Source organism: Macaca mulatta, chromosome 12 (genome assembly GCF_049350105.2).
Source record: "Macaca mulatta isolate MMU2019108-1 chromosome 12, T2T-MMU8v2.0, whole genome shotgun sequence".
Classification (NCBI taxonomy): Eukaryota; Metazoa; Chordata; class Mammalia; order Primates; family Cercopithecidae; genus Macaca; species Macaca mulatta.
Window position 1 is genome coordinate 102569677 of NC_133417.1, and position 17066 is coordinate 102586742.

A 17066-nucleotide genomic window follows, 5' to 3' on the forward strand; every position below is an offset into this window, starting at 1 on the left:
GCCACCACACCTGGCCTTAACTTGTCTTAAAGCTTTGCAATACTGGATTTTAATTAAATTTCCCAGTTTAATACTGGTGAGGTATTAGTTCTCAGGTTTTATTAACATTAAACATTATTAGGTTGAACCTGTTACCAACTGTCTCCTAATTATTGATGTTTCTTTCTTTTACATTTGCTGTCCATGGTCTCTGTCCACTTAAGACTGCATATTACTTTCATGGATTTGTATTCATTTCCTGTAATGTATATTTTGAAAATGAAGCTCCATAGGACATGTCTGTTGCTGATTTCTCTTTGATTCTTCTTTTTTAAGCTTAGTTTTCCTAGTACAGTTAACTTATATTTATATACTCAAACTCCTTAATCTATTCATTGAATATATTTACTCTTCCTGTTTTCTTTTTTTTATATTAAAAAATTACCTCTTTATCTCATCTGAACTGCGGAATTTATTCTCTGCAGAACAACTGCCTACTTTCCCAACAGTCTTCCTTAAATAATGGTTGTTCCTCTATTTTATTTCATCAGGTTTGTCATTAAACTTCTTATATTTGGTTAAATTTAGTTCTGATTGTCCATTTTGTTTCGCTGGACTGTATTTCTGTTTTAAACTCTTTACAATTTGGCACAAGTACTTCGATATGTTTTAAATTCTGGTAGAAAAGTTGCCTGTCATTTCCTTATTCTTTTTAGGGTGAAAAAGGAAATTGATGAAGATGAAATACCAAATGTTTCTTAATATCCCATGAAAAAATGCATACGTTTAGTACCTTTTCTATCAGTTCTTTTGCTGTGTCATTTGTTTGTGCCTCAGAAGTTAGGGGACATTCCTCAATCACAAGCCTTGGGCGTCTTTGTCCACTGGGTGCTGCCGAATTCTTTGGGCTGTAACAGAGGAAACATGTTGATGGTTGGAGGCCAATTGTTGTTTTTCAGCTAATATGCTCAGTGAAAATGAGTGAGCAACTCACAAACAGGGTCAAGGTAATAATTTTTTGTTATTTCAAGCCTGATGGTTATCTTCTTATTAAAAAATACCAGAAAAACACAATAACTTCTACTAACTCAAATTTCCTTAATTTAAACCGCTATTAATTTAAATTGTAATTTAGAAAGAAAAGCTTCATGTCTGTAGTTTTAATAAAAGTTATAAGAAATAATTTTAGATTGTTGTTATATCTTATCGAACAAAAGCAGAAGTAAAAATTCCATTTAAATGCCAATAAATATTGCCCTTTTCCCTTTTTCTTCTTTTCTGATCTTTTTTCTTTGCTTATTCTTAGCCTTGCCAGGGTACTGCTAAGTCTGTCTGAAGTAATCTTAAAAGCAGAAAAGATAATTCACACATGGTTGAAAAGATTTGTAATTAGGACATAAGCATTACTACTGTGCAAAAATGTCATGTTTGCTTAGTAATGCTTGAACTAGTAAACATCTGATGAGGCTTCATATTCTAGTGAAAGCTGAAGCCTGTACACACCCTGCCAGACATGTTAAAGTAGGCAATTACTCCATGGGAGATAGTGTTCCTTAAAATCACACCTGGAATTTTTTAAGGCCCTTTCTTGTTTCTTGAAATTTTCCTATTTTCTTAGTTTTCCTCTAATTTCATTTTTTCCTTCTCTGCTTAGCCCTCTCATAAAGTGATTGTTGTTGATCCATCACTATAAAGAGAAAACATAGTTTTTCCCCTGGTCTTTAGGATGGTTTGGATATACAGTCATGCACTGCATAATGATGTTTCTCTCGACAATGGACTGCATATACAGCGGTGGTCCCGTAACATTATAGAGTAACATATTTTTACTGTACCTTTTCTATCTTTAGGTATGTTTAGCCACACAAATACTTATTATTGTGTTACCATTGCTTACAGTATTCAATCGGTAACAGACTGTACAGGTTTGTAGCCTCAGAGCAATAGGCTAGACCATCTAGCCTAGGCGCATAGTAGGCTGTACCATCCAGGTTTGTGTAAGTACACTCTATGATGTTCACACAATGACAAAACAGCCTGAGGATACACTTCTTAGAATGCATCCCTGTCATTAAGTAACATATTAGTTGAAAGGCTGTGTAAAAAAAATATTAAATGTGTTAATCTAAGATATTTGGTTATTTTTATTCTTCATTGGAAAGAACAACAGTATTTGACCATGAAAACTATCAAATTCACAATCTAGGCTGGCAAAAATGGTTGCAGTATTGTTTGGAAAAGTAGCTATTAAAATAAAAAACACTGCAATGGTTAGCTTTTCAATTAGATTTTGGAGAAAGGTTAACAGGAGGTCTGTCCAATTTGTGAGAACTTGTCATAGTAGGCCTTTCTGTCATTAACAGTTTTAGAATGGGCCGGGCGCAGTGGCTCACACCTGGAATCCCAGGACTTTGGGAGGCCGAGGTGGGTGAATCACCTGAGGTCAGGAGTTCGAGACCAGCCTGGCCAACATGGTGAAACCCCATCTCTACTAAAAATACAAAAAATTAGCTGGCTGTGGTGGCAGAAGCCTGTAATCTCAACTACTGGGGAGGCTGAGGCAGGAGAATCGCTTGAACCCGGGAGGCAGAGGTTGCAGTGAGCTGAGATGGTACCATTGCACTCCAGCTTGGGTAACAAGAGCGAAACTCTGTCTTGAAAAAAAAAAGTTTTAGAATGTAGAGACAGTTTATGTTGCCACTATTAATAAAACAATGTAGGACAGTCAGAAAGCTTAGTGAAAGTGGACTTGGTAGGTCTGCTCAGCTCTTTAGCCTAGTGTTAGTATCTGTAGCTCACTGGTACTCCTGCGTCTGCTGAAGTGGCTACAGGAGCTTCCAGGTGCCTCTGGAATCTATTTTGCTTTCCCTTTGTTCATTGACATTCTCACTTAGGACACATTTGTCTGCGAGAAGCAAAAATCAATCAGGAGTTTTAAGGAAAGAGGTATAAAATTTCCTTGCTTCAATCCAGGTTCCACTGCTGGAAAATGTGCTTTAAATTAAAACCCCCATGTGTCCTTTATTCTCTGTCACTTGATTCAAAAATTTTGTTTTTCTTTTAGACAAAGAGAACTGTCACCCACACCTGCCTCTTTTTTGAACAGCATGCTTACCTTAATTTCAAGCGTGAGAGCACCACTCTGTATAGGTAACTTGCAGGTAGGTGTTTTCGCTGCCCCACAGGTTGTATAACAGGATGAATAGCCCCGACAATATATCCTTTAAGATAATAGTCTTCCACTTTTGTTACTATATCTAGAATTGAATTTATCTTGATGACTTCTGGGTTTGATGAAGCTGAAATATCAAAAGCAAAGAGAAATTTGCACATTCTTAAAATTGAATTATACATTATTTCTACCTATGTGTGATAATGCTAATGAACAGGAAAAGATCTTGGCCAGGTGCAGTGGCACATGCCTGTAATCCCAGCACTTTGGAAGGCTGAGGCAGGAAGACTGTTTGAGCCCAGGAGTTTGAGACCAGCCTGGGCAACATAGCAGGAACATAGTAGGACCCTGTCTCTACAAACAAACAAACAAACAAACAAACATCTCCAATGGCTTAATCTCAGATAAATTTACATTAACATGTATTTCTACGTTTTTAAAGTCATTTCAGAAAAAAGGAAAGTGACCTTAAAAATTAGTAGATACATAATATCACCACTATGTCTAAAGCAGAAATACAATGAGTTTTTTCAATTAAGGCAGTTTCATTTTTTAGGATTTCATTTGAGTGACTTTATTTCCATTAGTAGATATTGAAGACATACATAGGAGATACAATAATTTGAAGAGCCAGTCATTTTTATGACTGAACAAGATGAGATGCATCATTTCTTTTTTTCTTTTTTGAGAGAGGGTCTCACTCTGTCCCCCAGGCTGGAGTGTAGTGACACGATCGTAGCTCACTGTAGCCTCCACCTCCTGGGCTCACGCAATCCTTCCACGTAGCTGGAACTATAGGTGCGTGCCACCACACCTGGCTAAGTTTTGTATTTTTTGTAGAGGCGAGGTTTTACCATGTTGCCCAGGCTGATCTCAAACTCCTGAGCTCAAGCAAGCCTCCTGCCTTGGCTTCCCAAAGTGTTGGGATTATAGGTGTGAGCCACCGCTCCCAGCCAAGATGCATAATCTCTTAAAAATAAAATCCATAATAATCTAATAATTTAAAATGGGAGAAATGGCATTTATTAAGCAGCACTTGTCAAGTGCTTTCTTATTTCTAATTACTCTTTCAAAGCACTGTGTTTTAAGTTTATCTGGGAAGCTAAACATATAATTTCTCATGGCACTCATGTAAATGCTTGAGTAAAGGTGAATGAAAAAGTAAAAATATCCAGTAGTTCTCTTTGATAAATAAAAATTCTAAGCGTAGTGGAAATTTGAATGAAAAATTGATTTGCAATTAAACCATTCCTTGAAGGAGAGCAAATCTGTAGAAACTATAGAATAGCACTATCTGTACAGACTTTAGAATAGTAAAAGGAAAAGAGTGTGCTATCTGGGAAAATGTTCTTAATGTTCCAGCAGTATTAATTTAAATAACAACTTTATTTGTTACAGTATTTCTCATTGTATGAAAAACAATCAAGAAGTAATATCCAGAAATAGACTTGCATTTTGATTAGCTCTTAAGTAACAAGACATATGAAATTAATTCTAGATATGGGCCTAGTGGGCTGTTGACCTCTGTCAGTGCTGTGAGTGGTGTCCAGCAAAGAACTGCTGCTGATTGCCTGAGCACAGGAAGGAGGCTCAGAAGCAGATGAGGAGGAAGGGCCAGAGGAAATCCCCTCCTCCCCTTACATTAGTATCCATGAGATGAAACAAATCCACCATCAGTGGGTATTCATGCCAACTTCGAAAACTAAAACAAGCGCTCAACAGAAAAGTTATATAAACCAGGAAGGGTCCACTTCCTCCAATTTTCACCCTCTTTTGGATTTAAATTAATATTTTACTTACAATATATTTTCTTCATCATTATGAATAGGAATGAAAACAAAGAGAATGATCCTGGACTTTGAAGAAACAGCTGGACTTCCTTGTAAACAGCCCAGCTCTGCTTGTTGGTGTGGTAATTCTGTGATTCATTTGATTTTACTCTTTAGTATTTTGACTATCAACTCTGATTTCTAAACAAAGGAACTGAAAAACTGTAACAAAATGGAAGCAACTCTTAAGACTAAGGAATGAAACATAACCTAAACTTATTTTTAGAACTATATACTAATCCTTAAAAAATTTAAAGAAAATTATTTACTGCAGGAAGTGGAAATGCCTTAGCGTGATACAAAAGAATCTTCATAGTCTGGCCTCTGCCTCTTGATTCAGCCTCCACTTGTGTTAGTCTTTCTCTTACATGTCTTGCTTTGGGATGCTGGAAGGACTTGGAATTTCTGAACCTGCCACTCTGTTTCATGCCACCAGAACTTCATTTCCTTCCCTGTTCTCCCAGCCTGAGTTAATTATTCCTTCCTCTGAGCCGCATGTCCTTCTACTAGTGCCCTTATCAGATTGTATTATAGTTATTTGTTTATGTGTCTTGGTTGTTAGACTGAGAATTTCTTAAGGTAAGGAACCTATCGTATTCATGCCTTTCTGTGTCTAGCATGTTCCTTAGGTCACTATGTTAAATTGGAAATACTGCTCATAAGGGGAATTAAGAAATGAAGTTATTGCATAAAAAGAGGCAAGCAATTGAGATTAGCTAGTGGAAATAAAAAAAGTTAGGCTAGCAATTTCAGGAACAATCTTCACGTTATCTAGGCTTTGGAGAAGAGAGACAGAACAGAGAAAAACATAGGCGGTGACGTGGAATTTGTAAAAATTCTTTTCATCATGGAAGTGGGGATGGTTAAGAACACAGTGAGAATCCAAATAGAGTTAAAGGTCATATTCACTTCAGGAGTCTCTAGCATAAGGCTCCACTGCATGTTCCTCATTTTAATGATATTACAATGAGAAAAAGCCATGTTGCAAATGAAGAAAAAATACTGAGAGGTGGAACTACATGGGAATTAATTAGCTCCATCTTTGAATGAAATCCGGAAAGAAATTTGGGAGAAGGCTGTACCACTAATAATGATTTAATGAAGGAGAAGAATGTGGCTTTTATTCAGAAAAGTTCACACGAGCTTGTGGGCTTGGGAGAACTTCTGCATACTGCTGGTCTTGCTGCTCTTGCTGACTTGATTGAAGTCACTGTCAGGGCATATGCCTCATGTTGCCTCACCTCATCTACCTTGGCATCACTGGTTGGAAGGAAACTCCAGAAATCAAGAACTCAGGGTTGGGAAAAGTCCACCCTCCCGGAGCTTTGGGTTACTTTTGGGTTAGACTTCAGGGAAATTTAGGCAGGTCAACACTCTGTTCTTTGCAATCTTACCGTCATCCCAGATAGTGAAGAACTGCAAAAGCCCACACAAAAAAGGCACTTACGCAGTTCAAAGAGGCACTTAAGATGCTACTACATATTGATTATTTGAAAGTATTTCAATTGTTCTGTATTTTTACCAGATACTCAGCAGTTAGTAATTAATTTTATATCATTATTTTAGTTCCATAGTAACCCCTTCACCACCCAATTAAATGTCATTTGGAGTTGGATTGTAGTAATGGCTGCACAACAAAGTAATGTATGTAACGTCACTGAACTGTACACTTACTGATAGTTAAAATGGTGAATTTCATGTCATGTATGTTTTACTATAATAAGAAGATACATAATATATGTTAACAGGTATAAAAATTGTAGTAAAAACAAAATTTTGTCATTTTAACCATTTTTTAGTGTACAGTTCAGTAGTGTTAAGTATACATGCATTATTGTGAAACAAATCTCCAGAACTTTTTCAGCTTGAAAAAATAAAACCCTATACCCATTAAACAACTCTCCATTACTTCCTGTCCTCAGATCCTGGTAACCATCATTCCACTTTCTTTTGCTATGAATTTGACTGCGTTAGACACCTCATATAAGAGGAATCATATTGACGCAAAATCATATGGACACAAAAGTCCATAGATTGTGGTTGATAACTTAAAAAATATGAGTAAAGGTGAGCACTTCATTTTTGTGAAAGTGTGTCTTCGAAAATTGTAAAATTCACTCTAAGAATAAGGGATGTGCCTTGGCTTGGGAATCCTCCTTGTATCTTTACAACACTGTAGGCCTTTTTGTGACTGGCTCATTTCACTTAGTGTAATGTCCTCAAGGTTCGTCCATGCTGTAGCATGTTACAAGATTTCCTTCCTTTTTAAGATTGAATAATATTCCATTGAATATATATACCACATTTTGTTTATCCATCTGTCATGAACGTGTGGGTTTTTTTCACCTCTTGACTATTGTGAATAATGTTGTTAACATGGGTGTGTAAATATATCTTTGAGATCCTGCTTTTGATTATTTTAAATATATGCCCAGAAGTGGGATTGCTGGATCATATAGTAATTCTGTTTATAATTTTTTGAGAAAACTCCATATTGTTTCCTATACTGGCTGAACTATTTTACATTCCCACCAACAGTGCACAAAGGCTCTAATTCTCCGCATTCTCACTAACCCTTTTTTTTTTTGATAGTAGCTATTCTAACAGGCATAAGGTGATAATTTATTGTGGTTTTGATTTGTATTCCCCTAATTATTAGTGATATTGAGAATCTTTTCACATCTTCTTGGCCATTTGGAGAAATGTCTGTTCAAACCCTTTGCTCATTTAAAAACTGGGTTGTTTCTTTGTTGTTGAGTTGTAGGAGTTATTTATATGTTCTGGACATTAACCCCTTATCAGATGTATGATTTGAAATTATTTTCTCCCATTCCACATATTGACTTTTCACTCTGTTGACTGTGTCCTTTGATGCACCAAAGCTTTTAAGTTTGATATAGTCCCATTTATCTATTTTTACTTTTGGTGCCTGTGCTTTGGTGTCATATCCAAGAAATCATTGTCAGGCCAGGCAGAGTGCCTCACGCCTGTAATCCCAGCACTTTCAGTGGCCAAAGCGGGTGGATCACCTGGCTGAAGCAGGTGGATCACCTGAGGTCAGGAGTTTGAGACCAGCCTGGCCAACATGGTGAAACCCCATTTCTACTAAAAATACAAAAATTAGCCAGGCATGGTGGCGGATGCCTGTAATCTCAGCTACTTGGGAGGCTGAGGCAGGAGGATTGCTTGAACCCTGGAGGCAGAGGTTGCAGTGAGCCATCGTGTCACTGCATTCCAGCCTGGGCGATAAGAGTGAAACTCCATCTCAAAACAGCAACAACAACAACAACAACAACAACAACAACAAAAAGGAAGAAATCATTGCCAAGTGCAGGGTCATGAAGCTTTTCTTCTGTTTTTTTTCTAGAAGTTTTATAGGTTTATTTCTTATGTTTAAATCAACAATTTTTAAAAAGTACAATGGCATCTATTTTATTGGTTAAAAGGGCATATGCTTTCTTTCTCAAAAATGATGCAAGAAAAATAAAGAACTTTGATACTTTCCCAGCCATTTTACTTCATTATCCAGCAACGTAGTTTGCAAAATGAAAACCTAAAAATTAATGACAGTGTAAGGAATTTTAAGGCTTATTTTAAAAATAATATTTACATGACTAAAGTGAAACACAAAAATCCATAGGTTGTGGTTGATTACAAATATGAGTAGAGGTGAGCATTTCATTTGTGTGAAGGTGTCTTTATAAATTATAAAATTGAACCCAATAACAAGCCTTGGAAATCCTCCCGGGATCTTTCAGTGCTGTGGGCCAGGTGGTGATTGTTATGTGCTTATCATTACCTGCACAAAGTTGGTTGTTTTTCCATGTGGCATGGCTGGACAACCCAGAGTGCTTGAGGTTTCAGTCAACAAACTGTTCAAGGATCACTTAAGAAAAGAATATGAGTCCTGGTGGCTGCTTGAAAACTTTCCATTGGTAACCTCTGGCAATATGAGGAAAGCCCCCGTCTGAAACTTAGCAGACTGGGTGTCAGCTATGTGGAAGAAAACCCTAGAACTTGCTTAAGAAATGCGGCATTACCAATTCTCTTGACTGCTCATAGGAAGATTATGTGGAAAAATGGGGAAATGAGGGCTCTAAGTTGTAAAAGTGATTCACAAGAGTCAGATCTTAAGTGTGAGGAACTTTTAGAAATATCTTCATTTCATTTAATTTCCTTTTCTTATGTATGTGAGATATATAATGAAATACTTATGTTTAAAATGTCTAAAAGAGCTTTTGCCATGGGTAGAACCTAAAATTACTGGTAGTTATAGTTTAATTGGTGCGCCTTTCTTTCTTAATGGTACATCAAACAATAGTGTGTTTTATAATCAACAGTGTCTTAGAGTCAATTATATAGCAAAGAAGTGGTGGTATATACATTGGCTAAGAGAGTGAAGATTTGAAGAGCTCTTGGTTTGGTGGTACAAAGTTCCCCAAACAAAAATATCTAACAGGGATAAAGTCTAAGTTCAAAACACGGAGTGACAGAACTCTGATTTAATATATTTTCACTTAAGGGAGAAGGGGAAATCCTGTGGTCTGTAGCTGACTGCAAACTAATGATAAGCCAAGAGTTAATCTAATGTGATCTTTGGCTATCTGGAAAAAGACTACCTCCAAAGACAGGAGGCTCACTAAATTCTGTATTGAGCAGACCATCTCATTAGTATATTCCTTGCTTTAGCATTAATCACTATCCAAATAATAATAACCAGAATACACTATTTACCTACTTATGTTATTTAATATCTGCCTTCCAGGATGAAAGCTCTGCGAGGGCAAGGATATTCATGCTTTGTTCAGTGCCATATCTCTATACCTAGAGTATTGCCTAGCAGACAGATGTTCAATTAATATCTGTCAAATGGATAAGTAAACTGTGTTCAATTTACAGGTGAAATTAGAGACATTCAATAACAAGCTGGAGTACATTCAAAAGAAAGTGCTCAGGATAATGAGGGGTCTGGAGACCCTGATGGGTGTCCTTCAACTCTGTGCAAAATAATATGTGAGGAACAGGGCACCATCTGGATATATCTGAAGGGCTGTCACACAGAAGAGGCTGGCAGGTAGAACACTGACGAAGCAATGGAAGATTCAGTTACACATGGGAATACTACCCCAAACTGCATGTGGCAGGGCGGAGTGGGACTCTGACATGCTCATTAAAAAATATCTATCTGGTTAGTAAAAAAAAAAAAAAAAAAAAAAAAAAAAAAGGCTAAACCAATAGAGGTGAAAGAGATTTTTGTTCAACTTTACTAGAAAGCAGACTGCCAGCAACTTCAAAAATATATTAGATTGGTGCAAAAATAATTATGGTGTTTGCCGTTGCTTTCAATGGCAAAGCAATTACTTTTGCAATAACAGAACAGTAGAAATAACCTCAATTTACCAGAAAAAGTTCTCAGAAAGTCCATCCACTTTTTCCATAAGAAAGGCATGGAGCCACCTTCCCTTAACAACTCTCTCAACCAACTGCTCACTGAACTGGGGTGGTGCTTCCCAAACTTTAGTTGTCTGAGTACACTTTCACAATTTTCGTCATATCCTTAAATTTTTCTTTTAATTTTAATTTTAAGCAAAATAAATTTATTTCAAAAAGAATTTGTATCACTCATATAACCATAACACCAGAATCATTTATCTTAAGTAGAAAGCTGTCATACAAATAAATACAATGAAAAGAAAACTTATTACATTCTAGCTAGATAATGTTATTTGCCAAAGACTGAGCCACAGGGCTGGCCAAGGAAAATTAGGCTGGGCATGGTGGCTCATGTCTGTAATTTCCATCACTTCGGGAGGCTGAGGTGGGCAGATCACTTGAGGCCAGGAGTTTGAGATGAAACTGGGCTATAATGAGACTCTGTCTCTACAAAAAGTTTAAAAATTAGCTGAGCATGGTGGCACGTGCGTATAAGGCCCAGCTATGTGGGGGCTGAGGTGGGAGGATCGCTTAAGCCCAGGAGTTTGAAGCTGCAACTTCTTGAGTAAGCCATGATCACACCACTGCACTCCAGCCTGGGCAATAGTGAGCCTCTGTCTTAAAAAAAAAAAAAAAAAAAAAAAAAAGGAGAAAAATTAGCCATTAGAGGGGTGTTAAAGACATATTAACTCCAAACTGATGGGGTGGCTTAAATGAAGTTGAAAAGGGCATACTCTTCTGTTTAAGTGATCCAATGTTTAATTCTGTGTTTGTGTACACAATCTAAGAGCATCTCATGTCCAGTGCCAAGTCTTTTGGTGGAGGCTTGGAGATCCACTGGGTTAGAAGTAGCAAGGACACAATGATAATAGCAAAAGAGACAGATGACACCAGAGGGAATAAAATGAATTACAAAACTGGATAAAATAACTACACAAATATAGGCTGGGCATGGTGACTCACACCTGTAATCCCAGCACTTTGGGAGACCGCGGTGGGAGGATCACTTGAGGTCAGGAGTTCGAGACCAGCCTGGCCAGCATGGTGAAACCCCATCTCTACTAAAAATATAAAATTAGCCTGGAGTGGTGGTGCCCTCCTGTAATCCCACTTACTCTGGAGGCTGAGATATGAGAATTGCTTGAACCCGGGAGACGGAGATTGCAGTGAGCCAAGATGGGGCAACTGCACCCCAGCCTGGGCCACAGAGCAATACTCTGTCTAAAAAAAAAAAAAAAGAAAAAGTAACTATACAAACATTGGTCTGGGGCCACAACATAAAGGGCTTTTACACACGTCATTCATTTAAACTGATAACAATAATGAAATCATCCCCCTTTCATTCTGTTGTTTCAGAACACAGTTCTTAAAAGCAGAATTATATAACATGTTAAAATAATCACCAAGAAGATAGCTATAATAGGATAAAACTGATGCTTAAAGAGGCTCCTGTTTAGGTGCAGAATGTGTTCCCAAGAAATACCTCGTCTCTGGTGATGTCAGAAAAATTTTGCATCATTGGAATAAGTTCTGCTTTTCTGGTCTAATCCACATCTTCTTGCATTCTCAATAAAGTAAGGATATTGTCTTGAGTCTCACCATAGTAGAAATGTTAATGCAAGAAACACACACACACACATAAAAGTTTCAGGAGGAATTACAAACTGAGAAATCCAGAAAAGTTAGAAAGGGAGAACAAATATTGTACATCGGTGCTAATAAACACATTTGAACATAAGCTTATGTAAAGATCATGGGGCTGGGCTCGGTGGCTCATGCCTGTAATCCCAGCACTTTGGGAGGCCGAGGCAGGCAGATCACGAGGTCAAGAGATAGAGACCATCCTGGCTAACATGGTGAAACCCCGTCTCTACTAAAAATACAAAAATTAGCCAGGCGTGGTGGTGTGTGCCTATAGTCCCAGCTACTCGGGAGGCTGAGGCAGGAGAATTGCTTGAACCTAGGAGGTGGAGGTTGAAGTGAGCCGATACCGCGCCACTGCACTCCAGCCTGGAAACAGAGAGAGACTCCATCTCAAACAAACAAACAAACAAACAAAAAAAAAACAAACAAAAAAACACACCCTATTTGTTTTGGGCCCACTGCTTTACATTAATATTCAACTGTTTCAAGTGTGCATGTTCTCCTATCTGGAGGTCAATGTGTTTTCATAAAACTGTAGCACCTAGCACAGAGATGACATTATGGTAAGTACCTAAAAATACTTATTAAAAGACCGACTGAATGAAAGCTTGGGCATACTATTAATATATTTCACTAACAGAGCTCCAGGGTACTCATGGAGCAGTGGTTTAGGCCATAGACTCCAGCACCAGACTTCCTGGATCCAAATCCTAGCTCTGCCACACCTAGTAAGGTATTTCCCTTCCATGTGCCTTAGTTTCCTCATTTGCAAAATGAGAATCATCAGAATCCTCCTTATACGGTTGTTAGGAGGACTAATACATTAACCTTTGTTCCTAGAGAGTGTCTGGCACATAGTAAGTGCTCTACAACCACTGGTTGCTTTGTAATAAGGTCCTCTTCTGTGGAAAGAGAGGTGGTACACTATTCTCTTTAAGAGCATTAGGCTCTGGAAGCAATTCACCTGGGTTCGAATCCTGATTATGCCATTTACTAAGTATGTGATCTAGAACAAGTTACCTTTCCTTTCTGAAACAAGAATAAAGAATAGTATTAACTTCACAGAGTTATTGTGAAAATAATTGTAAAACATGAGTCCAGGGCCTGGCGCAAAGTAAACACTCAAATAAACATCAGTGATTTGCCCATTTGTTGATGGTCCAGCTCTGAGAAGATAGTTTCAAATGAAGCTGCCCTTGGAGATAAGTCATTGTTGGTTTAAAAAATCTCCAGGAAGATCATGGTAGGGATTTGAATATATTCCAAAAACATGGCCTGGTTCCCAAACTACAGAACTCTGGATTAGAGGTCTCTAACTCACACTCCAGAGCAGAAATCTTGAACTCATGCTCTAGATCTTGGGTCCCTAACTCAGACTTAGATCAGGAGTCCCTAGATCTAAGATCAGTGGTCTCTAGCTCAAACTCATCTACTACATAGAGTCCTTGACTCAAATGCCCTATATGTACTAGGCTGATAAAACAAAGAAAGGAGCTACACAGGAGGAGGCTGCAGGACCTGGAGGAGAACACTCAAAGCTTCATCCAAAGACTGCACCATCCCTGGGCCCAGTGCTGCCATGTGGAATTGTGGGCCCAGGTCACTGGATCTTCTCAGTTAAAAAAATAAAAATATATACATTTTTTTTGGTAGAGATGGGGTCTTGCTATTTGGCCAGGCTGGTACTGAACTCCTGGCCTAAAGTGATCTTCCTGCCTTGGCCTCCCAAAGGGCTGGGGTTACAGGCATGAGCTGCTATTCCTGGCCAAGGATCATCTAATTTTTAAGAAAACCCCTAAATCCAATTCTTATGTAATATTTCCCAATTTAAAAAAGTGATAATTAATTAAAATATTTAATACTGTCCACCAGAAAGGAGACCTGTCTGAAGGCTAAATACAGCCTGAGTCTCATTAGATTGTAACTTCTGCCCTGGGTCACCCCAGGGATTCTGTAGACCAGATCTTGCCCAGGTCCAGGTCAGGCCACCTAGACCATTTGAGACAGTCAGTGTTCAGCCTTCTAGGATACAGAAAAAGTAATCTAGTTTTCCTAGACTTGGCCTCAAGCACTGAGCCTATTGTGGAAACATAATTATTCACTCTGGTGAGCGCTGATGAAAATTCCTCACTCTACAGGCACAGCTCTCCCCTTCTTCACATCTCTAAACTGAAGCACGTTTGAACACCCAGCAAGTTCCTAACAGCCCTCCCGTCTCATTTCCGCATGGTTTTAAACATCATGTTATTTAAACATTTTTCTCATTTTCCTCATTTGTAGGGATGGGAGAATCATGGTGATGGGGGGCTGAGGTTCACTCTATAAGAAAGCTGTCCTCATTATTGAGACCTGATGTAAACAAAAGGAGTGTAAACATTGGGAGTTGTAATGTAAACACTGGGAGTTGCTGTAAACATGCCATCATCATTCAAGGAAGGTAAATTCAGGAGCAAGAAGAGGAACAATAAATGTAGGAATTTTGTTGAGAACTTTCATTCACGTAATTCCTCTGGTTCTTAATAATGTTTAAAACCGTGCAGAAATGAGATAGGAGGGCTGTTAGGAACTTGCTAGGTGTTCAAACCTGCTTCAGTTTAGAGATGTGAAGAAGGGGAGAGCTGTGCCTGTAGAGCGAGGAATTTTCATCAGCACTTACCAGAGTGAATAATTATGTTTCCACGGTAGGCTCAGTGTTTGAGGCCAAGTCTTTGATTTGATGTCCTTATGCTGGGGCAGTAATATCAGAGCCTTTATTATGTTTTTTCACCCCTCGTGCTACCTTGTCTAAGACCTATTTCTTAAAAATATAGATGTTTTAGAAAAAAAATGAGTATCCTTTAAGGACTTGGATTTGACTTCCTTCCAATGCCTGGTCTTCATAAACCTTACTTATGTGGGGTGTGTGACCCCTAAGCATGCACATAGTCGTCTTTTTTTTTTTTTTTTTTTTTTTTGACAGTGTCTCTCTCTGCTGCCCAGGTTGGAGTGCAATGGCATCATCTTGGCTCACTGCAATCTTGACCTCCTGGGCTCAGGTGATCCTCCCACCTCAGCTTCCTGAGTAGCTGGGACCACAGGTGCATGCCACTACACCACGCTAATTTTTTGTAGTTTTTTTGTTGTTGTTGTTGCAGAGATGCGGTTTCTCTGTGTTGCCCAGGCTGGTCTTGAACTCCTGGACTCAGGCTATCCTCCTACCTAGACTTTCCAAAGTTCTGGGATTACAGGCATGAACCACTGCGCCTGGCCCCTATTACTTTTTAAACAGAGGAAATTAAGGAGGAGGTAATGGTAGTTTAGCTAGAATTTGAACAGCGCAGGGGGTTAGGAGTAGCTGCAAGCCTTCTCTTCTTAGCTCCCCAACCACCAGCAGTTCTTTCTCAGTTCTTTGGGGTAAGAAACAAATGGGGTTGTTTACAGCTTTAATGGGTGTGGTTGGTTACTGTTAAATTGATGCTACATTATTTGTAAGAGCTTTATATATCTTGTAAGGCTATCATGAGGAATTCATGAAAGAAAGCATTTTGCAATTACTTTGAAAACTGCAAAATGAATGTTATTATTAAAATTAAAACATGCTGAAGGTTAAGTAACATTTTTCATTTATTCTTACAGTTTCTAAAATAAAACATCAAAGACTTTTTATACTCTTTTGCTTAAAAGCTTCATAGACAAACATTGAATTTTAAAAATAGAAAAAGTCATATACTATGACTTTTAACATAAAGTCATATATTAAAGCTGACTTTGTTCAGTGCTAAAAGTTTTGCTCTGATGATGTAACTCTATGAAAATAGTCCAAGACATACATATTTTCTTTCCACCAATTTACTTGTGATGATTGGTGTGTATTTTTGAAATACTTGTGAAATATTAGGACTGGGCACGGTGGCTCACGCCTGTAATCCCAGCACTTTGGGAGGCTGAGGCGGGCAGATCAGGTGGTCAGGAGATCGAGACCATCCTGGCTAACATGGTGAAACCCCGTCTCTACTAAAAATACAAAAATTAGCCTGGCATGGTGGTGCTCTCCTGTAGTCCCAGCTACTTGGGAGGCTGAGGCAGGAGAATCACTTGAAACCAGGAGGCAGAGGTTGCAGTGAGCAGAGATCGTGCTGCTGCACTCCAGCCTGGCAACAGAGCAAGACTCCGTCTCAAAAAAAAAAAAAAAAAAAAAAGATATTATTTCCTCAGAGAAAAATACAATGTACAGGCTTGGTGCAGTGGCTCATGCCTGTAATCCCAGCATTTTGGGAGGCTGAGGCGGGTGGATTACCGCAGGTCAGGAGATCAAGACTATCCTGGCCAACATGGTAAAATTCCACCTCTGCTAAAAATACAAAATAAAACTGGCGTGGTGGCGTGCGCCTGTAATTCCAGCTACTCGGGAGGCTGAGGCAGGGGAATTGCTTGAACCCGGGAGACAGAGATTGCAAGTGAGCTGAGGTGGCACCATTGCACCCCAGCCTGGGCAAAAAAGAGCAAAACTCTGTCTCAAAAAAAAAAAAAAAAAAAAAAAAAACCAACAAAAAAACTATGTACAAACACTAGCAAGTCCACATTTTCAAAAGGGAATAGACTGTCAATCTCCATATTTTATCTAGCAATTATACTAAAAAATAACAAGTAACATACCAAGTACATATTTTGTGCCAGCCAATATGTGAAGTGTTTTATGTGCCAATTCTTAATTTTTGCAAAAATTCTATAAGGTAAGTATTATCATTATTTTCAGATGAGGAAACTCAGGAAGAAAGGGACTAGGTTACTGGCCCAAATTGCTACTAATTTGTGAGGCTGTGATTGACTCCAGACAGAGTGAGTCCAGAGCCAGTGTACTCTAGTGCCTACAGAGAAGCAAAACTTCATTGATCTGGATCATATTAATTCAGAATTTGTGAAAATAAAATTCAGACATGAGCTGGGTTAAAGCTTTTAAACCATAATAAATTGTTAACCGATTTAATGCATGGCTATTAGAAGGAGTTTCTGATTTATGTTATTTATCA

General features: G+C 38.4%; 1 protein-coding gene across 2 annotated transcripts in view; it reads right to left on the reverse strand.

Moving 5' to 3' along the window:
* RFTN2 (raftlin family member 2) overlaps positions 1–17066 on the reverse strand; it is a 93663-nt gene that overhangs the window by 60578 nt on the left and 16019 nt on the right. For both annotated transcript variants that reach the window (XM_015131730.3, NM_001266607.1), the window contains 2 exon segments: positions 3095–3278; positions 773–887 (listed from right to left, as the gene is read on the reverse strand). In XM_015131730.3, the coding sequence (XP_014987216.3) occupies positions 773–887; positions 3095–3278 (299 nt within the window).